The 22,629-nt window shown below is 41.4% G+C and overlaps 2 protein-coding genes and 1 pseudogene across 6 annotated transcripts in view; 1 reads left to right on the top strand and 2 right to left on the bottom strand.

The window, feature by feature from the left end:
• The first annotated feature begins 2,006 nt into the window (after positions 1-2,006).
• Positions 2,007-3,018, top strand: LOC122479452 (annotated as a pseudogene).
• A 9,407-nt stretch (positions 3,019-12,425) lies between these two features.
• On the bottom strand, positions 12,426-22,581 carry CTSK (cathepsin K). Of its 2 annotated transcripts, XM_043576199.1 has the most exons (8): positions 22,468-22,581; positions 20,817-20,940; positions 20,218-20,340; positions 19,977-20,132; positions 18,773-18,991; positions 14,376-14,541; positions 14,007-14,112; positions 12,426-12,656 (listed from the first exon to the last, which is right to left on the bottom strand). In XM_043576199.1, the coding sequence occupies exons 2-8, from the start codon at positions 20,937-20,939 to the stop codon at positions 12,557-12,559; spliced, it is 993 nt and encodes a 330-aa protein (XP_043432134.1). In that variant the 5' UTR covers position 20,940; positions 22,468-22,581; the 3' UTR covers positions 12,426-12,556. The 2 variants fall into 2 exon arrangements, with proteins under 2 accessions (XP_043432134.1, XP_043432135.1); XM_043576200.1 differs by lacking the exon at positions 22,468-22,581 and having other exon boundaries at positions 20,817-20,947.
• The window catches only part of ARNT (aryl hydrocarbon receptor nuclear translocator), a 79,450-nt gene continuing 77,748 nt past the window's right edge, over positions 20,928-22,629 (bottom strand). For all 4 annotated transcript variants that reach the window (XM_043576194.1, XM_043576195.1, XM_043576198.1 and 1 more), the window contains exons 23-24: positions 22,468-22,588; positions 20,928-21,050 (exon numbers count right to left, since the gene is read on the bottom strand). The gene's annotated coding sequence lies outside the window, so the exon portion shown is untranslated. The remainder of the gene's footprint in view (positions 21,051-22,467; positions 22,589-22,629) is intronic.

The raw sequence follows: 22,629 nt of genomic DNA on the forward strand, positions 1-22,629 counted from the left end.
ATAGTTTTATCTCACCAGCTAACTTGAGAATACAGAATCCTATCTTACTCATCTTTGTATTGTTCTGTGGCTTAACACATATGTAGGCCATAACTAAGGAATATTTGTTGGATTGATTTTCCTAATTATAATTTTCTACATGTTTTATCTTCACTTCTGATTCATAACCCATTTGGCAGTGGTTTCTAAAGCCTTTTTTCTTTCTTTTTTTTTTTTTCCCTCCCCCCTGAGGCTTTTAGTCTCAAGTTTCTCTGCAGATTTTGTTTTCCTGGTATGTATAAGTCTACAAAAATGTATAGTATTTAAATACATTAAGGGAGCATGTCATTACCTGGTCTACCCCATGTACACGTAATCCATTTTATAAAAGTAAAATCTGGGGCGCCTGCGTGGCTCAGTCGGTTGAGCGTCCGACTTCGGCTCAGGTCATGATCTCACGGTCCATGAGTTTGAGCCCTGTGTCAGGCTCTGGGCTGACAGCTCAGAGCCTGGAGCCTGTTTCAGAGTCTGTGTCTCCTTCTCTTTCTGACCCTCTCCCATTTATGCTCTGTTTCTCTCTGTCTCAAAAATAAACGTTTAAAAAATTTTAAAAAAAAATTATAAAAACAAAATCATCCTGCAACACTCTAACGCTGTAAACTGGGTTTTTGTATGGTAGGTTTCTTTGAAATGGGCCACCCTGGCAGTTGCAAGTTTACTTTGCCACAGATGATCCCCGACTTACAATTTTTCAACTTTATGATGGTACAAAAGTGATACACATTCAGTAGAAACCTTACTTCAGATTTTGAATTTTGATCTTTCTCTAGGCTGGTGAAGTGTGGTACGATACTCCACATCATCTGCAGCAGGGCATCAGCCACACACACCACCAGGGCACTTATAACTGCACCCACACAACCATTCCATTTCTCGCTTTCAGTACAGTATTCATCGGCTATTCAACACTTTATTACATTAGACATTAGATGAGGTCACATTCGGGGCGCCTGGGTGGCGCAGTCGGTTAAGCGTCTGACTTCAGCCAGGTCACGATCTCGCGGTCCGTGAGTTCGAGCCCCGCGTCGGGCTCTGGGCTGATGGCTTAGGGCCTGGAGCCTGTTTCCGATTCTGTGTCTCCCTCTCTCTCTGCCCCTCCCCCGTTCAAGCTCTGTCTCTCTCTGTCCCAAAAATAAATAAACGTTGAAAAAAAAATTAAAAAAAAAAAAAAGAAGAAGAAGATGAGGTCACATTCAACACTTTATTATACAATAGGCTTTGTGTGTGTTAGAGGATGTTACCCAGTTGTAGGCTGATATAAGTGTTCTGAGTGTGTTTAAGGTAGACAAGGCTAAGCTATGGTGTTTAGTAGGTTTGGTGTATCAAATGCATTTTCAACTATAATAGTTTCAATTTATGATGGGTTTGTGTGGTTGTAACCCCATCATACGTTGAAGAAGATCTATAGAGAGATTAAAAACAAAGAAATCTGCTATAGTACTAAATCTTATGTAGAATGCTGCTTCCTTTCCATCACAGATGAAGAAACATCGCCTGAATGATATGGAAAAGGGAAATGAAAGCAGAATAAGGAAGCTTCTCCAGGTTTTAAAGTCACCCTCTCTTAGCCTTATGTACCCTCAACGTTAGCTGCTTCACGTTTCTCTGAGGAACTTCTTGTTTAGTCTTAAAGAAAAAGGCTCTGAATTTTAGGATGATAATGATGTTAGTTTTATTCTCTGTTAATTTACCCAAGTGATTAACTTTGTGCTCGGGGTTTAGTAACAAATAACGTTATTTCCATAGTTGAAATAGCTCACTTATGACTGACCCTTCTGCCCAAGAAATACACAAAAATGAGATGAAGAATACCCTGAATAGAATATAGGAGACTAGAAAATTAATTACCTTTGTGCTAAAATTATCCAGTTTACACTTTGAGGAAAGAAAACAGGACTCTCTACTCCTCCCCATTCTACAGACAGCTACATCTTCTGGCGCAGTGCCAGCTGTGTCCCAAAGACATGATGATAAAGGTCGGAGTAAATGGATTTGGCTATATGGGCACCTGGTCAACAGGGCTGCTTTCAACATCAGTGACCTCTCCATTGACCTCAACTTCATGGTCTACATGCTCTAGTATGATTCCACCCACAGCTAATGCAGTTCTATTATTTCTATCAAGCTCACCCATGACTGATTCAATGGCACATTCAAGGCTGAGAATAGGAAACTTGTCGTCAATGGAAAACCCATCATCTCCATCTTCCAGGACCGAGATCCTGACAACATCAAATGGAGTGATGCTGGTGCTGAGTATGTTGTGGAGTCCACTGGGGTCTTCATCACCATGGAGAAGGCTTGGGCTCACTTGAAGGGTGAGGTCAAGAGGGTCATCATCTCTGTACCTTAGCTGATGCCCCCGTGTTTGTGATAGGCATGAACCATGAGAAGTATGACAACTCTCTCAAGATTGTCAGCAATGCCTCTTGCACCACCAGCTGCTTGGCCCCACTGGCCAAGGTGTTCCATGACAATTTTGGCATCATGGAGGGGCTCATGGCCACAGTTCATACCATTCTGCCACCCAGAAGACCATGGGTGGCCTCTCTGGGAAGCTGTGGTGTGATGGCCGAAGGGCTGCCCAGAACATTATCCTTCTACTGGTGCCGCCAGGCTGTGGGCAAGGTCAGCCCCGAGCTGAATGAGCTCACTGGTGTAGCCTTCCACGTCCTCACCCCCAATGTCACGGATCTGACTTGCCACCTGGAGAAAGATGCCATATACGATGACATCAAGAATGTGGTGAAGCAGGTATCAGAGGGCCCCCTCAAGGGCATCCTGGGCTACACTGAGGACCAAGTTGTCTCCTGTGACTTTAACAGAGACATTCACTCTTCCACCTTTGATGCTGGGGCTGGCGTTGCTCTCAGTGACCACTTTGACCACTTTGTCAACCTCATTTCCTGGTATGACAATGAATTTGGCTACAGCACCTGGGTGGTGGACCTTATGGTATATATGGCCTCCAAGGAGTAACAGCCCCTGGCTGCCAGCCTCAGCAAGAGCAAGATGAAGTGAGAGGCCCTCAGCTGTTGGGGAGTTCTTGCCCCAAATCATCCCCCAACACACTGAGAATCTCCCAATCTCCACACCATTTCCATCCCAGATCCCCTGAAGAAGGAGAGGGGTTTGGAGAGTCATGCCTTGTCATGGACCATCAATAAAGTATACTGTACCCAGCCCCCCTCAAAAGAGAATATGGGGAATAATTGGGGAAAATAGGAATGTTCTAAATTAAAAATACACATTATTTCTAATACTTTCTGTATAGATTATCTGGTGCATTTTTCACTAGAAATACTTGATCCCAGTGGACGTGCCCCTTTATCCTGGGTGTTTCTTTCTATTGGCAATGTTTGCTCTAAGGAGGAAGTTTAGTTTTACCAAGAGATAAATTAAGACATAACTAAGGAGTACTTGGGATACTAAAGATAAGACCCTTCCCACAAGTATATAATGACTGTGATACACTTGGTGTGTTAACAATCAATTGCAAGGTAAGTCACAATAAATTTGTTAGTAGTAATAAAGTACTGAAATTTGCAAGTGATATATCTAAGAATTAATTGGAGCAGATTCAGGTTATCTCTATAATAACATCACTTTGATGTGTGCATTTCAATATGCCTTCTGGGAGAGGAAGAGGGGAAATTTTATAGATAGCTATCAGAGACTGGCATTATGCTGTGAATGTATCATGGAAATATGTCATAAATGTGAACATCTGTCTTCTCTGCAATAGTGAAGAAAAGTTGAAAACACCTGACCCAAAGAATGTCTGACAATGTAAATTATTTTTGTCACTTAGTTTCCATTTCCCCTTCTAATGGCAATAGAAGGGGATCTTAAAATGGGGACCATCCCCCAAAACACACACACTCCTGGGCTTGAGATAGAAGCAACTTCACCCCTAGTTCCAGGAATAGGTGTAGGCTCCAACACTAGCCTCTCAAAGCTTTGCATCCCTTTGGCTATAGTGACTAGGAAAATTTTTTTTTCTTTTCTTTGGCTGTGATAACTAGCAGAAAGAATTGAACCTTTTATGGGAACTATATTTCCAAAGAAACCCCAAACCTAACAGTCTGTTTCTTTTCTAGGCTCACAGCTAAAGTTGAGTAGTCTCCAAAAAGGGCATTTTCCCTATACCCACCTCTGGCATAGCCATGGAGAATAAGGACCAGAAAGATCATCTAGTAGGAAGAGCCAGAGGTCATGGTGGACAATAAGGAAGATCTTTACAGAGAACAGACCTAGAGGTTCCCAGTTGGCTGGCCAAGAAACTCACTTTACCAACAAAGAGACTCTTCTATATTCCTGCCGATCAGGATATAATAGATGCTGTAGAAAAATGACAGCTGTGTGCTATTTTCCATACATTCACCCCTTTCCAGAGGTAGGCTTTTCATATAGTTACCCTGTTTCTTCTTTATCTTAAAGCTGTATTAAATATCAGATACGTTTTAGGTTGCCAGGCCTCAAGGGGCCATTTCCAAATTGACGAAGAAGACTATGTGTATACATCAGCCAAAAATCCTGGTCTTAGAGCTGAACACAATAACCAGGTAAAGCCCTGGGTTTTTTCACCAGGGAGGGGGTATTGGTAAGTAGTCTTTCATGTAGGCATGAACAGTTCTTTTTAATTTATTTTTATTATTTATTTTTATTTATTTTTTTAATGTTTATTCAGTTTTGAGAGACAGAGTGTGAGCAGGGGAGGAACAGAGAGAGGGAGACACAGAATCTGAAGCAGGCTCCAGGCTCTGAGCTGTCAGCACAGAGCCCAATGCAGGGTTTGAACTCACAGACCTGACTCATGAGATCATGACCTGAGCCGAAGTCAGATGCTTAACTGCCCCAATAGTAACATCATTTTTAAACATTTATAATTGGAAGGTACTAAACTGCCTGTCAAAAGTAAAGTGGATACAAAAATAGCAGCATATTTTCCCAGAGACTCTAGTGCTACTACAAGAATGAACTATGCCTTCAGAAAATAAACGAATCTCGCAAACACAATTTTGATGAAAAGAATCCAAGCAACAAAGAATTCCTACTGTATGATTCCCTTTATGTAAATTTTTTTAATGTTTATTTTTGAGAGAGAGAGAGAGAGAGAGAGCCAGGCAGGGGCAGAGAGAGAGAATTTCAAGCAAGTTTCACACTGTCAGTGCAGAGCCCAATGTGGGGCTTGAACTCATTAACCATAAGATCAGACCTGGGCTGAAACCAAGAGTCAGATGCTCAAGCAGCTGAGCCACCCACACACCCCAGATCACATGGTAATTCTATGTTTAATTTTTTGAGGAACTATCAAACTGTTTACACAGCAGTTTCACCATTTTACATTCCCAGCAGCAATATTTCAAGAGTTAACAACTTCTCTACACCCTTGCCACACTTAATATTTTCTGCTTTTTTGTAATAGCCATCCTGATGGGTGTGAAGTGACATCTCATTATGGTTTTGATCTGCACTTCCTTAATAACCAGTAAAGAGCATATTTTCATATATTTAACAATCATCTGAATATTTTCTTTGGAGAAATGTTTAGTCCTTTGCCCAGTTTTACACTGGGTTGTTTTGTTGTTGAGTTGCAGGTGTTCTTTGTATATTCTGGATAGAAATTGCTTATTAGATATATGATTTGAAAATATTTTCTCCCATTTTCTAGGTTGTCTTTCACTCATTTGAGTGACACTTTGATGCAGTTCTTAGTGTTGATGAAATCCATTTATCTGTTTTTTTCTTTTGTTGCTTGTACTTGTAGTGTCATGTCTAAGAAAAGCCAAGAATATTTATCCCTATATATTTTCTAAGAGTTTTATGGTTTTAGCTCTTACATTTGGATTTTTAAACCATTTTGAATTAATTTTGTATATGGTGTGAAGTAGCATTTCAGCTTTATTCTTTTATATGAGGTTATTCACTTGCCCTGGCACCATTTGTTGAAAAGACTATTCTTTCACCATTGATTTATCTTGGTACCCCTGTTGAAATTCAGTTGAACATACATGAGCTTATTTCTGTTTTTAATCCTATTCCATTGATCTATATCCTCATGCCAGTAATACACTGTCTTCATTCCTGTTGGTTTGCAGTAACTTTTGAAACTGGCAAGTGTGAGTCCTCCAACTTTGCTTTTTCAAGACTGTCTTAGCTATTCTTGGTCCCTTGAATGTTCATATGATTTTAGTGTCAGCTTGTTAATTTCTACAAAGAAGCAGCCCTGGAATTTGATAGGAATTGTTTTGAATCTATAGATCAATTTGGGGAATACAGCCATCTTAATGATATTACCTTCCAATCCATGAACATGGGATGTCTTTCCATTTATTTGGGTTTTCTGAATTTCTTTCACCAGTGTTTGGTAGTTTTCAGAGGATAAATATTGCACTTTAGTTAGATTTGTTCCTAAGTATTTTATTCTTTTTGATGCTATTATAAACCACATTTTTAAAAATTATTATTTTAGAGAGAGAGTGCACAAGCAGGGGAAAAGGGACAGAGGGAGAGAGGGAGAGAATCTTTTATTTTATTTTGAGAGAGAGTGAGCAGGGCGGGGGGCAGAGAGAGAGAGGGAGACAGAGGAACGAAGCAGGATCCTTGCTGAGACCAGGGAGCCTGATGTGGGGCTTGAACTCAAAAGCTGCGAGATCATGACCTGAGTCAAAGTCGGTCACCTAACCGACTGAGCCACCCAAGTGCCCCATAGAGTGAGAGAATCTTAAACAAGTTCCATGCTCAGTTCAGATCCCAACACAGGGCTCGATCCCACGACCCTGGGATCATGGCCCTGAGCAGAAATCAAGAGTCAGATGCTCAACCGACCGAATTACCCAGGCACCATGGCATTTTTTTCCTGATTTCATTGTCAGTCTGTTCATTGCTACTCTATAGAAATAACCTTAATTTCTATCTATCTATCTATTATTTTTGAGAGAGAAAGAGGGAGAGAACAAGTGGGGGAGGGGCAGAGAGAGAGAGAAGGAAAGAGAGGATCCCAAGCAGGCTTGTGCTGTTAACATGGAGCCTGATGCGGGGCTCGAACTCAAACTGTGAGATCACAACCTGAGCTGAAACCAAGAGACAGATACTTAACCAACTGAGCAACCCAGGTGTCCCAACATTAATTTCCATATATTGATCTTGTACCTTGCAGTTTTGCTGAGCTCATTTATTAGTTCTAATAGTTTTTTAGTTAATTCCTTAGAATTTTGTATATATACAATCTTGTCATCTGCAAAAGCATAACATCTTTACCTTGTCAAATCTATATATAGAGGGTCTGAGGAAACCAAGCCTTTAGGCTTAGACTTCACCCAGAAGTGAAAAAGTAGGTTCTTGAAGTCCTTGGACAAACTCAGCTTATAAGTGTTATGAAGCCTATCAATGACTCATAAAGGCTTTTCAAGGGCAGAAGAGCCTGAAGATTCAGCCAAAAGGATACATATTGTAAAAAGAGTGAAACTGCCCAGGATTTCTAGAATATATGTGTCACTAAAAGTTTAATGGGCTATCACTTGCAAGTTTTCATTTCCTCGTCACAACATCTGTGACGTATAGTGAGAAACAAGGTGTATTGCAGTGGTGAAGAGAGCTAGGACCTTAGATTCAGAAAGAGCAAGCAATTAGCCAAATCTAGAGTATGACACATTCTGCTGGCCAAATGATCTGGCTTCTCCATGAAATCAATTATAGGAAGAAAAAAAAAGTATGTGTGTTCGGGGGAGTGCAGGTAGGGGTGTGACTGTCATGGAATACAGAACACTTAGTAACAGCCAAGTGCAATGTGTAAAACTGTTTGGATACTGATTTGAGTAGACAGTAAAAAGACACCTTTAAACAATGGGAAAAATTTTTAAATGGACTGAACAGTAAATGATATTAGGAAACGATTTCGTTTGGCTAATTTGTTAAATTTGTTTGGCATGCCAGTGGCATGGTGATTATATTTAAAAGATTCCTCAGAGACGTATAATGATTATGAGTGAAATGATATCTGGGATTTGCTTTAAAATACTAAATTTTAAAAAATGGAAGAGGAATAGATGACATAAGATTGGAAAATGTTGACACTTGTTCAAGATGGATGATGTGTAAATGAGGCTTCACTCTACTACTCTCTCACCTTTTGTATAGTTTAAAATGTTCAGGGGTGTCTGGGTGGCTCCGTCGGGTGAGCTTCCAACTCTTGATTTGGGCTCAGGTCATGATCCATGGTCGTGAGATGGATTCCTGTCTTGGGCTCCACACTGAGCGTGGAACCTGCATAAGAGTCATTCTCTCTCTCTGTCTCTCTCTCTCTCCCCCTCTACCCTCCTCTCTCCTGCTTGCACTCTCTCTCCCTCTCTAAAATTAAAAAATTATATAATGACAGATTTAATTGCACAATTAAAGTTTTCTCTGTTAAAATGTCAATCATTAATTGCAGTCTTTTTTTTTTTTTGTAACTGCGAACACTGGAAACAATATAAATTTTGATTTTGGGGGGTTAGTTAAATTAATTATGTACATCCAGGAATTTTACCTATAAAAATAATAATGTTTTTAGGTCAGGACCTATCAATTGTGGTATCACTTTGGAAGTTTTTTCTAATGCGAACAAATGAAGAAGAAATCAGATGTAAAAATCAGAAAGAAAGGGGTAAAATTTGCCTCTGTGAATGATACACTTATTGACTCAAAAAAATCGAAGAGAATCAACCAAAAAACATATAAACAAAAAGAGAATTCAAGATAAGGTATCTGAGTACAAAAACCAACATAACAACAACAACCACCAACAGCTTTCAAATATACATCTAACAAGAAATTATGTTGGAAAAGACCCCATTTAAACTGTAAAAAAAATAATAACAGGTAAACATCCTAAACTTGAAAAAAAGTTTAGCAAGAAATGAACAGTATCTTTAAGGGCACAAAAGAGTACAGGAAAAATATAAAGGCATCTCTCCTTCTTAGATGAGAAGATTCAGTAGTATGATGCGGTCAACTTTCCCTAGTTAAGATATATATATGGGGCACCTGGGTGGCTCAGTCGTTTAAGTGTCTGACTCTTGGCTTCCGCTCAGATCATGATCTCGCAGTTCATGAGTTCGAGCCCCGCATCGCATCAGCCTGCGCTGACAGTGCAGAGCCTGCTTGGGATTCTCACCCACCCTCTCTCTCTCTGCCCCTCCCCTCCTCAAAGTAAAAAAATAAACTTAAAAAAAGATATAAATTTAATGTGATCTAAATAAAAATACTAGCAGGATTTTTTATAAAGTGCCAAACTGATTCTAAAGAGCAAATGGAAAAAGTAAAAAGCAAGAATATTCGGGAAGAATTCTAGAAAAGGAGAGTGATAAGGGGGAGACTAAACCATTAGATATGAAAACAAGTATAAATGTGTGGTACTGGTCAAGTGTAGATATTAGTGCACTGGAATAGAAAATCTATATACAAATCCAAATACATATAGGAGCAGAGTAAATTTGTTGTCCATATATCCGTACCAAAGGAAATTCTAAAAGAGGCTCTTTAGGCAGAAGGAAAAAAAAATCCCAGATCAAAATAACAGAATGGTGTAGATTTGCCCAGTGGGGAGTTAGACACCTCTCAAGCTCAGCTTTGGCCCTTTCAAAGCTCAACAAAAACTACTTGCAGATTGCTGAAAGTTCTCTCTCATGCCTGCACATTTGAATATGCTGTTCTTTGGGTCCAAAATGCCTTTTCCCACGTCCCCATCTGCCAAACCCATACTTAACCTTCAAAAAAGTTCAGGAGTCATTCTGTGCAGTAGTGTTTCTTTGAGAGGAGACAAGAGTATGTGCAGTGTCTCCTAAGTGTTGACTTTTCTCCAGTTTCTTGTATCTCCATTTTGTTCTCCATCTGTTATTTGCTTTTTACAACATGGCCAGAGGAATGTTGCTTAAAATATAGATCTGGTCATGTCTGTCTCCTGCTCAAAAATATTTGATGTCTACTAAATGCCTGTGTATCTATAAAATAAAGTATGAACTTCTTGGACATGGAAGGCATTCAAGGCCTTCCAGGCTTGAACTCCAATCCACTTTGCTCACCTCAGATCTACTGTAGATGCCTTGCACCCTACTCTAGGGTAACCCAACCCCCTCACCATTCCTTAGTTCTCTCGGCGGCCCCTCGTTCACCCAAAACTTTCTGCCTGATTTGCCCTCCCTCCCTCTACCCACCCCACCTCCATCTTTCCCACCCATTCAGATCTTTCAAAGCTCTGTTCTCAATGAAGCTCACAAGAATTCATGATTCATGGGGCGCCTGGGTGGCTCAGTCAGTTAAGCGTTCTATTTTGTCTCAGGTCATCATCTCACAGTTCGTGGGTTCAAGCCCCGCATTGGGCTCTGTGCTGACAGCTCAGAGCCTGGAGCCTGCTTTGGATTCTGTGTCTCCCTCTCTCTCTGCCCCTCCTCCACTCGTGCTCTGTCTCTCTCTCTCAAGAGTGAATAAACATCAAAAAATATTTTTTTAATAAGAAAATAGAAATTAAAAAAAGAATTAATGACTCATGGGGCACCTGGATGGCTCAGCTGGTTAAGCCATTGACTCTTGATTTTGGCTCAGGTCATGATCTCATGGTTGGTGAGATCGAACCCCACATCAGGCTCTTCACTGACAGCCTGGAGCCTGCTTGGGATTCTCTTTCTCCCTCTCTCTCTGCCCCTCCCGTTTGCTCTTTCTCTCTCAAACCAAATAAATAAACATTACAAAAAAGAATTAATACTTCATTCCTGAGCTTGCATAATTAGCATTTATTTCATTATGGGTCTATATGTCTTTCACTAGTCTATAATGTTCATGAAGTCAGAGCTGTGTCTTACTAGTTTGTTTCATCCTCCTACCGTTTCTTTCTTTCTTTTTTTTTTTAATGTTTTAATTTATTTTTGAGACAGAGCATGAGCAGGGGAGGGGCAGAGAGAGAGGGAGACACAGAATCCGAAACGGGCTCCAGGCTCTGAGCTGTCAGCACAGAGCCCGACGCGGGGCTCAAACTCAGACCATGAGATCGTGACCTGAGCCGAAGTCAGATGCTTAACCGACTGAGCCACCCAGGCGCCCCTCATCCTCCTACCGTTTAATACACTGCTTATGGGGTGCTGTGGTGGCTCAATGTGTTAAGCGTCCGACTCTCGATTTTGGCTCAGGTCATGATCTCATGGCTCGTGAGTTCAAGCCCCACATGGAACTCTGTACTGACAGCATGGAGCCTGCTTGGGATTCTCTCTCTCTCTCTCTCTCTCTCTCTCTCTGCCCCTCCCCTCCTCACACTCGCTCTCTCCTCAAAATAAATAAATACTTTTTTATAAATGTCCTGTTTACAACAGGGTAATAAATATTTACACACAAAAATAAATAATTTTTGTATAGAATGAAATAAAATAGTGCTTGATGCATGGTAAGTACTGAATAAATGCAAACTCTAGTGGTGATATTAGGTACTCAATAAACATTTTGAAAATGTGAAAAATGGCAAAACGTGTTGTGCTGATTTATTATTAGCCAGCCATAGTCTTTTAGAGTTAATACTGCTTGGAAACCATTATAAGAGTTTCCTCTTTTGATGACAGCAAACGTTTAAGTTGTAGAACTTCAGAAAGAGCCTTAAGGTATTTTTCAAGACTCAGGTTCATGTGTCATTAACCTGGCTCCCTCACAGATAGAATTATATACTGAAGTCTCCTTATATCCATGGAATTCCCAAAATTTACAAAGTCCTTAGTAGACAGTAAGCACTTCATAAATGTTGGCTGAAGAAATGAACAAATGAGTGAATTAGGATGAACTGTTTATGTGACAGTCACTCCAAGCAAACCGGGAGCACACCAAATATAAGGAATATGTGAGTTTTGGGGGGTTTTTTTGGTCACCTTTTTGTCTCCAGCACCTAGCACAGTATCTGCCACAAAATGAATATTTACTAAATAGGTATTTATTAAATTAGAGACAGATAAATACTTGGTTTACTTTAAAAATGCAAAGAAGGCATATTTCTAATATCACATAAACTTGTACCAAAGATTTATGAATATATTTTTGAATTGGGGTGGAAAACATAGAAATTTCTACCTTCTGGATACAGAAGAAGTGAATTTGGAGACTGAGACGTCAGGTCACCTTAGTCCTCTAGATGGTTAAAGCAAACTAGTCCCTGTGAATAAGAATCTATCTAAAGATCTCTAGCCTCAGACTATTTGCACAGCATCAGCCCGACGACAACAGTCAGAGCAGGCTGTGGTCATATCTCTTAGCTGAGGAAGGTACACTTGTTAGGAAAATTGCTACTGTGGCCACAATGAAAAATAAAGGCCTTGGGTGGAGGGAGGGAAAGTAGTAGGAGTGTCACTCAAAGCACAAACAAACCGGGAAACTGATTGGACAATTTCTATATTGCTACATCTGCTTCAAGACAGGCACACCAACTCCCTTCCAAAGTACATCAGTATGTTGCACCATCGTAGAAGGAATGGAAAAGCAGGATGAGGTTGGCTGGCTGAAGTCACATCTTGGGGAAACTGGCCAGGTTGGCAATGCCACAAGCGTTGTTCTTATTCCGAGCCATGAGGATATAGCCTTTGTTTCCCCAGTTTTCTCCCCAGCTGTGGGATCAATGAAGGAAAATATTTAGTACCCTCAGTGTATTTATTCGTTAAAACACTTAACTGACTATTGAGCTAGGTACTGGTAGTATAAAAAATAATAAAAGTTTTTACCTTTGAAGAGTTTAAAGTAAAGGAATAGAGAGAAGACATAATGCTATAGGCCTCAAAGGTATGAGAGATCGCTTGTGATCAAGGGATGAAGACCTAATGAAAGAGGTGGCATTTAAGTAGGCCCAGGAGCCACAGGATGGCTCAGTCAGTTAAGCGTCTGACTTCAGCTCAGGTCACGATCTCACGGTTCATGGGTTCAAGCCCCGTGTCAGGCTCTGTGCTGATAGCTGAGAGCTGTGAACTCCCCAGACTCTAGGACTCCTGCTCCCTGGAGGGCACCAAGGACAGCAAGTTTAGTTAGTGCTGCTGCCAGGCTAGTATTGGCCAGTGAGGAAAGGAAATGTATAATTCTCGTAAGTTTCCCCCCCAAAGTCACAAGGGGCTGAAGAGAAAAGGGGAGCTGAAATACCCTGTAGTTTTATTTCTTCCCAACAATAGGGAAGGAAACATTAAATGTTGCTGTTGTTGTTCTCATACCTACTTTCTGAAAAGTCTTTCTCTTCACATGCTTCAAAATGTTGGGCCACTTTTTTTTTTTTTTTTCAACGTTTATTTATTTTTGGGACAGAGAGAGACAGAGCATGAACGGGGGAGGGGCAGAGAGAGAGGGAGACACAGAATCGAAACAGGCTCCAGGCTCCGAGCCATCAGCCCAGAGCCCGACGCGGGGCTCGAACTCACGGACCGCGAGATCGTGACCTGGCTGAAGTCGGACGCTTAACCGACTGCGCCACCCAGGCGCCCCAACTTTTTATATGTGTTATCCTAAGTGTATATGGAAGGGCACAAAGTTGCACAGGAGGATATTAAACCTCTACTTGGTTCCCTACTGCTTTCAAACATGCTGATGATGGAAAGCTCCCTAAGAAATTGGTCACATTATAGAAAAAAGAAAGAAAAAACTACATAATTCCAGACCTCCTTCTGGTTTCCTGTGCTCCTGGATGTTCTGGTTAGTTAGGTCTGCCTGTCTGAGGGGGCCGTGAGATCACCAAAGGCAGACGTCCTGTTCACTTGTGTATGACTAAGCATCCCGCATGTGGAGCACCTGCCCGACACACACTGTATTACCGTCTGGCCATTAAATGTTAGAATTAATAGCCTCTAACTGGGAAGGGAGAACTAAAAAGTCTGAGACAACTTTCTCGAGTGAGAGCAAGGAATGCTGGGAAGTTGGAGTCGAGGTTGAGCATTAACAGAGTGATTCAGTGACAAACTTAGTGTCCCCATCATTACCTGTTTTTAATTATCCAGTGCTTGTTTCCTTTCTGGATCCCATATCCCACTGCCAAAACTGCATGGTTCAGATTATCGCTATTACAGTTTTCATCGTAGTACACACCTAGGAAACAAACTGTCAAGGTGAAGCTTTCTGCAGGCCAAGGATCCCCCCGTGGGGTCTCCCGCTCTAGGAGACCCTCTGCAAAATCCTGCCCAGCCAGGAGGACTGACGACAGAGATGCACGGTGGCAGCTGTGTTTCCCTCCAGGAGACTCAGTCTAAATATGGAAACTAAGTACTCCAAATGCTCGGTGGCCTTCGAGGAGCTGCCGAGCCTGCATCACATGAGGTGGGTCATTGTGCTCTGAGGGAACAGCTCCTTACCTTTGCTGTAAAACTGGAAGGAGGTCAGGCTTGCATCAATGGCCACAGAGATGGGTCCCACTCGGGCCACTGCCCTCTTCAGGGCTTTCTCGTTCCCCTCAGGGATCTCTCTATACCCTCTGCACTTAGCTGCCTTGCCTGTTGGGTTGTACATACAACTTTCATCCTGGAAAAAACAAGGTTAAAATAGGACTAGGACAAAGCAACAGGCCAGAAACTGGTAAGTGAGAATCTCCACCAATGCTTTGATGTTGGTGAACTGACTGGGATGGCCGACTTAGAGTCTTTAGAGAGGGTCTGTCCTCTCCTTACCATTTTATTTTATTTTTTAACATTTATTTATTTTTGAGAGACAGAGCGTGAGTGGGGGAGGTGCAGAGAGAGAGAGGGAGACACAGAATCCGAAGCAGGCTCCAGGCTCTGAGCTGTCAGCACAGAGCCTGATGCAGGGCTCGAACTCACAGACCGTGAGATCATGACCTGAGCTGAAGTCAGAAGCTCAACTGACTGAGCCACCCAGGCGCCCCTCCTCACCATTTCATTTATTTTTTTTTTTTAATTTTTTTTTTCAACATTTATTTATTTTTGGGACAGAGAGAGACAGAGCATGAACGGGGGAGGGGCAGAGAGAGAGGGAGACACAGAATCGGAAACAGGCTCCAGGCTCTGAGCCATCAGCCCAGAGCCTGACGCGGGGCTCGAACTCCCAGACCGAGAGATCGTGACCTGGCTGAAGTCGGACGCTTAACCGACTGCGCCACCCAGGCGCCCCCCTCCTCACCATTTTAGACAACTGTAAAAAAGAATATGAAAAGTGGATACCTTGCACATCCACAAAAATCAGCTCTAGGTTTTTTAAAGCATAAATGTGAAAGGAAACACTGTAAAACGTAAGAGAGAACATTTTTATTCCCTCAGGGTAGAGAGAGAGATCTGAAATAAGTTGTTTTTAAAGGCACAAATCATCTTCTGGCCATGTAGTATGTGTGAGCCTCAGAGGGCAGGGAGGGACCAGCTGCTGTGTGGGGAGGAGGCCAAGGCCAAGACCCAGCTGGGAGGAAGACCTGGGCCTTATACACATATACTGGGGGGGCTAGTGTGAGGCAGAGTTTTGGCTGGTGCTCTCACGAGAGACTTTGGTAAAACCACAAAACATGACACTAAAACATATTGAGGAACTTGGCAATTTTGCCTGTGAATTTCTAACACTGTGCTTTGGAGGTCTAGTTAACAATGATATGTTTCACTGGCAAGCCACAGTTACAAAATCTAATGGCAACCCATGTCAACATGGTATATTCTTTTTGGCAATTCATTTTCCTCAGACTACCCTTTCAAAACCCTAAAACTGAATCTATAAGAACATATTATCAAATTATTAACAATAATGGCAGGATGTGATATGATATTCTAAGACCACAGTAGTCTCCTTTCTTAATTTCTCAGGATTCCCTTGTTCTCTGCCATATAATCCAAACCCCCAAGATTCAGAATATTAAAAATAGAATATGTGTCTTATATGGCAAATTCTTCATTTTAATTGATTATGAGACCAAAATCATTCCACGTTGCCCTCAAATACTAAAGAGATCATTTGAGGGGGCAGGCTAGCAGAAATTAGAAGTCAGATGCTCTTTCTTTAAAAAATTTTTTAAGTTTATTTGGGAATGACAAGAGAATGAGCAGGGGAGGGGCAGAATGAGAGAGACAGAGACAGAGAGAATCCCAAGTAGGCTCTACACTGTTAGCGCTGAGCCCAATGTGGGGCCTGAACTCACAAACATTGAGATCATGACCTGAGCCAAAACCAAGAGTCAGATACTTAACTAACTGAGCCATCCAGGTGCACCAAGAAGTCAGATGTTCTTTCTATTCCAAAAGAAGGTTTATTATATGATTTTCATTCATTCAAATTATTTCAACTCTCTGAGCTATTAAACTGCCTCTCAAAAAACTCGTTAATATAGTACCAAATAAATAAGGTATCAATGGATAATGATCGACTATTAGTTCTGATAGTATTTAATTTCTTTTTCTTTAATATAGTTATACAATCCTTTAAGTTGGCTGCCTGGGTTAATCAACATGGAAAAAATTGTAAACATAAGCCTGGTTTGGGGTGTTTTTGTTTTTGTTTTGTGTATACTCTTGGGATTTAACTTTTCGATATCAAGTGACAACAAAACTGTGTCAAAAGAGTATTTGAGAATTTAAAAAAGAGTATTTTGCCATGTTCGGGTTATCTCACTAATTGGTCCGAAGTATTCAGAATTTAAAAGCCAATCTGCTAGGGCAGATTTAGTACGGTGTCCTCAAGTTAGCACCTTATAGTAAGTAGCAGCCCAAGTTCAAACATGGACTTGGGATCCAGGAGTTCTAAAAATTGTATACGGATGAAAGAATTTTTTTTTTTTTCAGGTACAACCTCTCATTTCTCTGTCTTATATACCTGACAGCTAAAAAACCACAGCATGGAATAGTAATGGGCTGAAATGTACAGATTAATGTACTGTTTTGATATGGCCAATGTCATGAAGATGTGTTGAAGTGACCATACTTGTTGAGTATCCAGTGAAATGGATTTCACATTAATTCATCATTCACATTAATGAGCATTTTATTGCAACAGACATCATTTCAGATGACTAAACACTAATGAATAAAATTCACTGCTACTGGATTTTTTAAAGGCACAAATTGCAGAGGAAAACAATCATTTTACTAGACTGAAATGAAGAACTTTTCAAAGTTGAAAGATATAAAGAGAATAAAGAGACAAATGTTCACCTACAACACACACAGTATTAGTATCTAGATTTCTTTTTAAAATTCCTAAAAATCAGGACACATGGCTGGCTCAGTCAGTTAAGTGTCTGACTCTTGGTTTTGGCTCAGGTCATGATCTCACAGTTCGTGTATTTGAACCAACCATTGGGCTCTGCAGCTGGCAGCACAGAGCCTGCTTGGGGTTCTCTCTCTTCCCTCCCTCTGTCCCTCCCCTGCTCACACTGTCTCTGTCTCTCTCAAAAGAATAAATAAGTAAACTTTAAAAAAATTCCTAAAAATCAGTGAGAAAGAGCAAAATAACCTAATAAAAATGTGCCAAAAATATAAACAGTCAATTCACTAAAGAAGAAAGGCAGATGGCTAGATAAACATACTGATGAAGATGGGACTCCAAGGGAATTCTTACATACTTCAGGTGGGAATATCAATGTTTCAAAATACCTTGGTAAACAATTTGTCATGACTTAGTCAAGTTGAAGACGCATGTATCCCAAGACTCAGACAATTCTGTCCCAAGGTATTATAAAGTTGTTGTTGTTTTAATGTTTATTTATTTATTTTTGAGAGAGAGAGAGCACAAAGAGGGGAGAGGCAGAGAGGGGGAGACACAGAATCGGAAGCAGGCTCCAGGCTCCGAGCTGTCAGCACAGAGCCTGACGCGGGGCTTGAACCCACGAATTGTGTGATCATGACCTGAGCCGGAGTCAGACGCTTAACTGACTGAGGCACCCAGGTGCCCCAAGGTATTATATTCTACTAAAGACATTTTTGCACATTTGCACAGAAGATATGCTGAGCATGTTTGCAGATGAACAGATATGGTAGATCAATCTTGGCGCTGCTACATGACTAGTGCTATGAATTTGATCATCTGTTTTATCTCCTTTAGTGTCAATTTCCTCACCTATAAAGTGAGGATAAGTCTACCTTACATGTCTGTTACAAAGATTAAATGAGAAAATGAACTAAGCACATGGTTTAGTACATAGTAGCCATCCTGATTACTCAAACTTGCTATCCCTGCTTCAAAGGCTCCTGTTGCAAAGGCCCTATGTTATATTATCTATCAACCCTATGTACATAAAAGCCCTTAGATTCTCTTCTTTTTAGATAAGAAAGGTCAGCAGACCTTCCTATTCCTAAAGGAGGAAGTGAGTTGAACCCTGAAGTTGCAACAAACATGAAGCAACTTATTTTTTCTCTCATTTTGTACATGTCAGTAGTTAACTTACATAATTTGCATAAACATTCCCCAAACCCACACTGAGATCGTGCAAAATAAAGACATGCGATTTGGTAAATTAGCATGTGTGGGTTTGGGGAATCGGTGACGGTGACGGGAGCAGAGGAGCTGAGTAACAGGTTGCAGAGGACCCCCCAGAAGTCCGTGGGGTCACCTGTGCTCTGTCTTCTCTAGGGCAAAGAGGTGGGTAGGGCTGTGGGGCCTAAGGCCCCCAAATCTCCAAAGCTATGGGACTCTCCTTGGCCTTCTATAGGTAATTATCCCATCAGGAAGGCAGGATAGGGGAACAGAAACCAAGATTTATGGGATTATCTCCAGCATAAAATACTGTGCTGGGGAAGGAGGAGCCATTACCGGGCAGTCTCACCTGTCCCACATATGGGTAGGCATCTTCAGAGTCAATGCCCCTGTTTTTCTGCACATACTGGAAGGCATTGGTCATGTAGCCCCCTCCGCAGCCATCATTCTCAGAAACACAATCCACAAGGTTCTGGGGACTCAGATTTAAGAGTTTGCCAGTTTTCTTCTTGAGCTGGCCCTCCAGGGCACCCACAGAGCTAAAAGCCCAACAGGAACCACACTGACCCTGAGGAGCATAACAGAAATTGTCAGTCACTGCTGTTCACACTTTTTGTTTCTTCCCTCTACACTGTCTGCTGGAGCCCCATATGTGTTACAAATTCCAACACACGTGTGTCCTTTTTTCTGTGAAGGCTTCCTATTTCCCTTCATTTAATATTTGCTGCATGGCTCTATTGCTATTGTTTCCACTGATAACTATTGCTACATTGTCACCATTAGCTGTAGAGGAGCAGGGCACTGACTTTGCAACCCACAAGATATGTGACCTTGAGTAAGTTACTAAGCCTCTCTGTGCCTTAGTTCCTTATCTGTAAAATGTGGATAATAATGTACTTAATTATGGATTATGGAGATTTAAAAAGTTAATTCATGTAAAGGATTTATAAGTTTCTGACATACAACGTCTCAAAAAATGCCATAACTATTAGTATTTGTACAGCTAGATTGTAGATTTTTCTTTCTTTCCTGTTCTATTTTTGAAGAATGAGGATTTCTGGAGGACATAGGGTATGTCTTGGTTATCTTGAATCTCCACTGGCTAGCACTATACTTGGTCGGTTCTGAAAAAGGTGTGTTTGTTGAATGAGTGTTAAATCAATTCTTCATCTGGCTGATAAAATGAGCATTGGGGTTGTGGGAAAACTGGCATTCTCTTGCTGGTAAGAATGTTAATATTGTAAAAAATTTTTTGGAAAGGATTCTCTGTGACCTAGCAATTACAATTTTAGGCTTTATTTTGTATTAATATTTGCACATTTTCATAAACATATGCACAAGGGTGTTTACAGCAATGTGACTTGTAAAAAAGAAAAAACAGAAACAATATACATGTACAAAAATAGGTGATGACTTAAATAGGCTATATTCTCTGAGCAGTGGGACACATCCCTTAATTCCTTACCATCCTCCCAGTTCCCTCCTAGTTAAGAACAAAGACACAGAAATAGGTCATGCCAGCTTAAATACCTACATAGGAGAAAGGAGGGTACCTGGTTTTTGACAGGAGTAACATATCCTTTCTTTCGATAATCAATGGAGTCTGGGGCTCTGCTCTCCCAGTCTGGGATATAGAGGGTGTCATTGCTGCGGGAACGAGAGGGGGGTACTTTGAGTCCAGTCATCTTCTGAACCACCTCTTCACTGGTCTGGGACAAAGAACAAAAAGGCCAGCCATAAGCAGGAAACTAAGGCAAACAGGGCGGGTAGGCCAGGAGCTGAGATTCAACTCACCATGTCCCCCAAGTGGTTCATGGCCAGTTCATATGTGTGGACACCAAGAGAGGCCTCAAGATTATGGATGGAAATATGCTTCAAATTTTTTTCCCATATTAAACGCCGGGAGATTTCATCCACCTAAACAGAACATAGTCAGTACTGGCATGGACTATGTCCTACAAAGTTACATAAAAAATACTGTGGAGGTTTTTAGGAAAAAAGATGAAATTTACAATCATACAGTTTACAGTCTAGTTGGGGAACTGACCATGGGATTATTAAGAGCATGCAAAAAAAATGTAAACAAATGCAAATAATAGAATGCAAAAGCTCTGGAGAGATGTGTAGAAAAACTGCTTATGGATTAATAGCATTAATCTGAGAAGTCTTCCCCAAAGAGAAATAGGAAGAAAAGGAAGGCTAGAACTTGAGGGAGGGTGAGTGGAAGAGGAGGAATGAAACTGTGTTAAAGAGTTCAAGAACAGGGGTGGGTTTGGCTGGTTGGAGTGGTTAAGGTTTTTAGACTGAAGAAGGGAGTCTGGAAATTAGGAATAGACATCTCGAGTGCCGAGTGCCGGCTCCCTGACCACACTTCCCTCCAGGTCCCCAGGCACCTTGTTGTTATACTGCTTCCCATAGGTCTTCTTCCATAGCTCCCATTGTGTGTCCAGTATCGCCTCAGGATATAGAGCAAAGGTCGCTGTGGGCAGCAGCAGTAGAATCTGGAGTCCCCACATCCTGGGAAAGGGGATAATTAGGGGAAGTTCTTCTGTGTGCCAAGGGGTTCACAGCCTGGCTTGGGATGAGGAAACAGCTGGAGCCATATTCCCAGACAGCTGGTTCTTAACCTTTGGGAGTCACAGACTTCTTTGAGAAGCTAATAAAATTTCACAGTCCATCACAGTCCCACTCATCCGAAAAATGCATGCACACACAATTCTGGGAAATTCCTGAACCAAAGAGAAGAACCTCTTCCTTGGGACCATGAGACAAAAGAAAAGAATTTATAAGGAAGGGATACAAAGAACTGAGAGTGACCTGTGCATGATAAAACGATAGGGAGGGTCTGGGTTTGGACTGAGTGCTGATACATCTGACTCCAAACATTTTGACCTAGGGAGATTCAAAACACACACACACACACACACACTGGGTTTGGACTGAGTGCTGATACATCTGACTCCAAACATTTTGACCTAGGGAGATTCAAAACACACACACACACACACACACACACACACACACACACACACACCCAGCACTGGGGTAGAAAATGGACAATCAGAATGGACTAAGCACCTGCCTCCTCTAATGTCCCCAGCAGACTTGGAGACAGACGAGGTTGGAGGGGGGTTGGAGAATACACAAAGGAGAAATTTCTAGCTAAATCTTGCTGCCTATTTATTTCTTCAAGGCATTATTCACTCCCTTGCCTAAATTCTGATACTTTTTCAGATCTTGCCAGGAGAGGACAAGGAAGTATTTCCTATTCTTTTTGAGATGTTTACTATCTCCTTGGTTATGTATTTCTTCCTCCTTTCTCTTCCTGCTCCCTCCTCAGGCAGGAAACTGTCCTAATGTCAACCAGATGCTATGGGAAGGAGGTTTTCTTTCTTCTTCCTGACAGCAAAAAACCTCTCTGACTGCCTCACAGGACAAAAAGCTTCACAACCAAAGTTTGTCAGAAAAATGTAAGACCCAAAAGCAGTGTTCTATGATCATTAAATTCACAGCTTTTCAGAAGTTTACTCCAGCTTCACTCATTTCTTGCAGCAGCTTGCTTAATTCCATGTTCTCCATTTTAAGAATTTACAGTCTGAAGTAAATTTTTGAATTTACAGTCTAATTTTTGTGCAATCTTTGCAGACTGGCAAAACACTCTAAGATATTTAATATCTGCAGTGTTAAGGGCTTTGAAATGAAGCAGAAAAGTGCCTCTGGGCACCATTCCTCCTCCCTGCTAAGTTAACTCTTTTGGTACCTTTGGCTAAAACCGCAAACCCTAAAGGGAGAGGCCACTCCTTGAGGGATAGGTGAAGGATTCCCTATATCCTAGGGTTTCACTAACAACCATGTATACATACATATAAAGCACAGAAGGAATCCTAAAAATTTCCAGCAAATTTTATTTGGCCAGGAAATGACTGAAGGGCATATTGTTGTTTTCACCCACACAACTACAAATTTCACCACGATCTCCAAGTCACTACATCCCTAATACCCCTAAAATGGGCAAAGGAAGGAATGAGAAGTAGAAAATTTTACCTGCTGATGGGGTTCTGTGCTCCGGGCTCCTTTCGACGGGGAAGTGTGGATAATGTGGGCGGATGACTAGGGGTGCTGGATTTATTCCATTAGGATTGCGGAAGTCAGTTCCAGCTGTTGGCTGGAAAATTTGAATAGGGGAGGGAGGCGGGGAAAGAAATG

This window comes from Prionailurus bengalensis, chromosome C1, assembly GCF_016509475.1.
Source record: "Prionailurus bengalensis isolate Pbe53 chromosome C1, Fcat_Pben_1.1_paternal_pri, whole genome shotgun sequence".
NCBI lineage: Eukaryota > Metazoa > Chordata > Mammalia > Carnivora > Felidae > Prionailurus > Prionailurus bengalensis.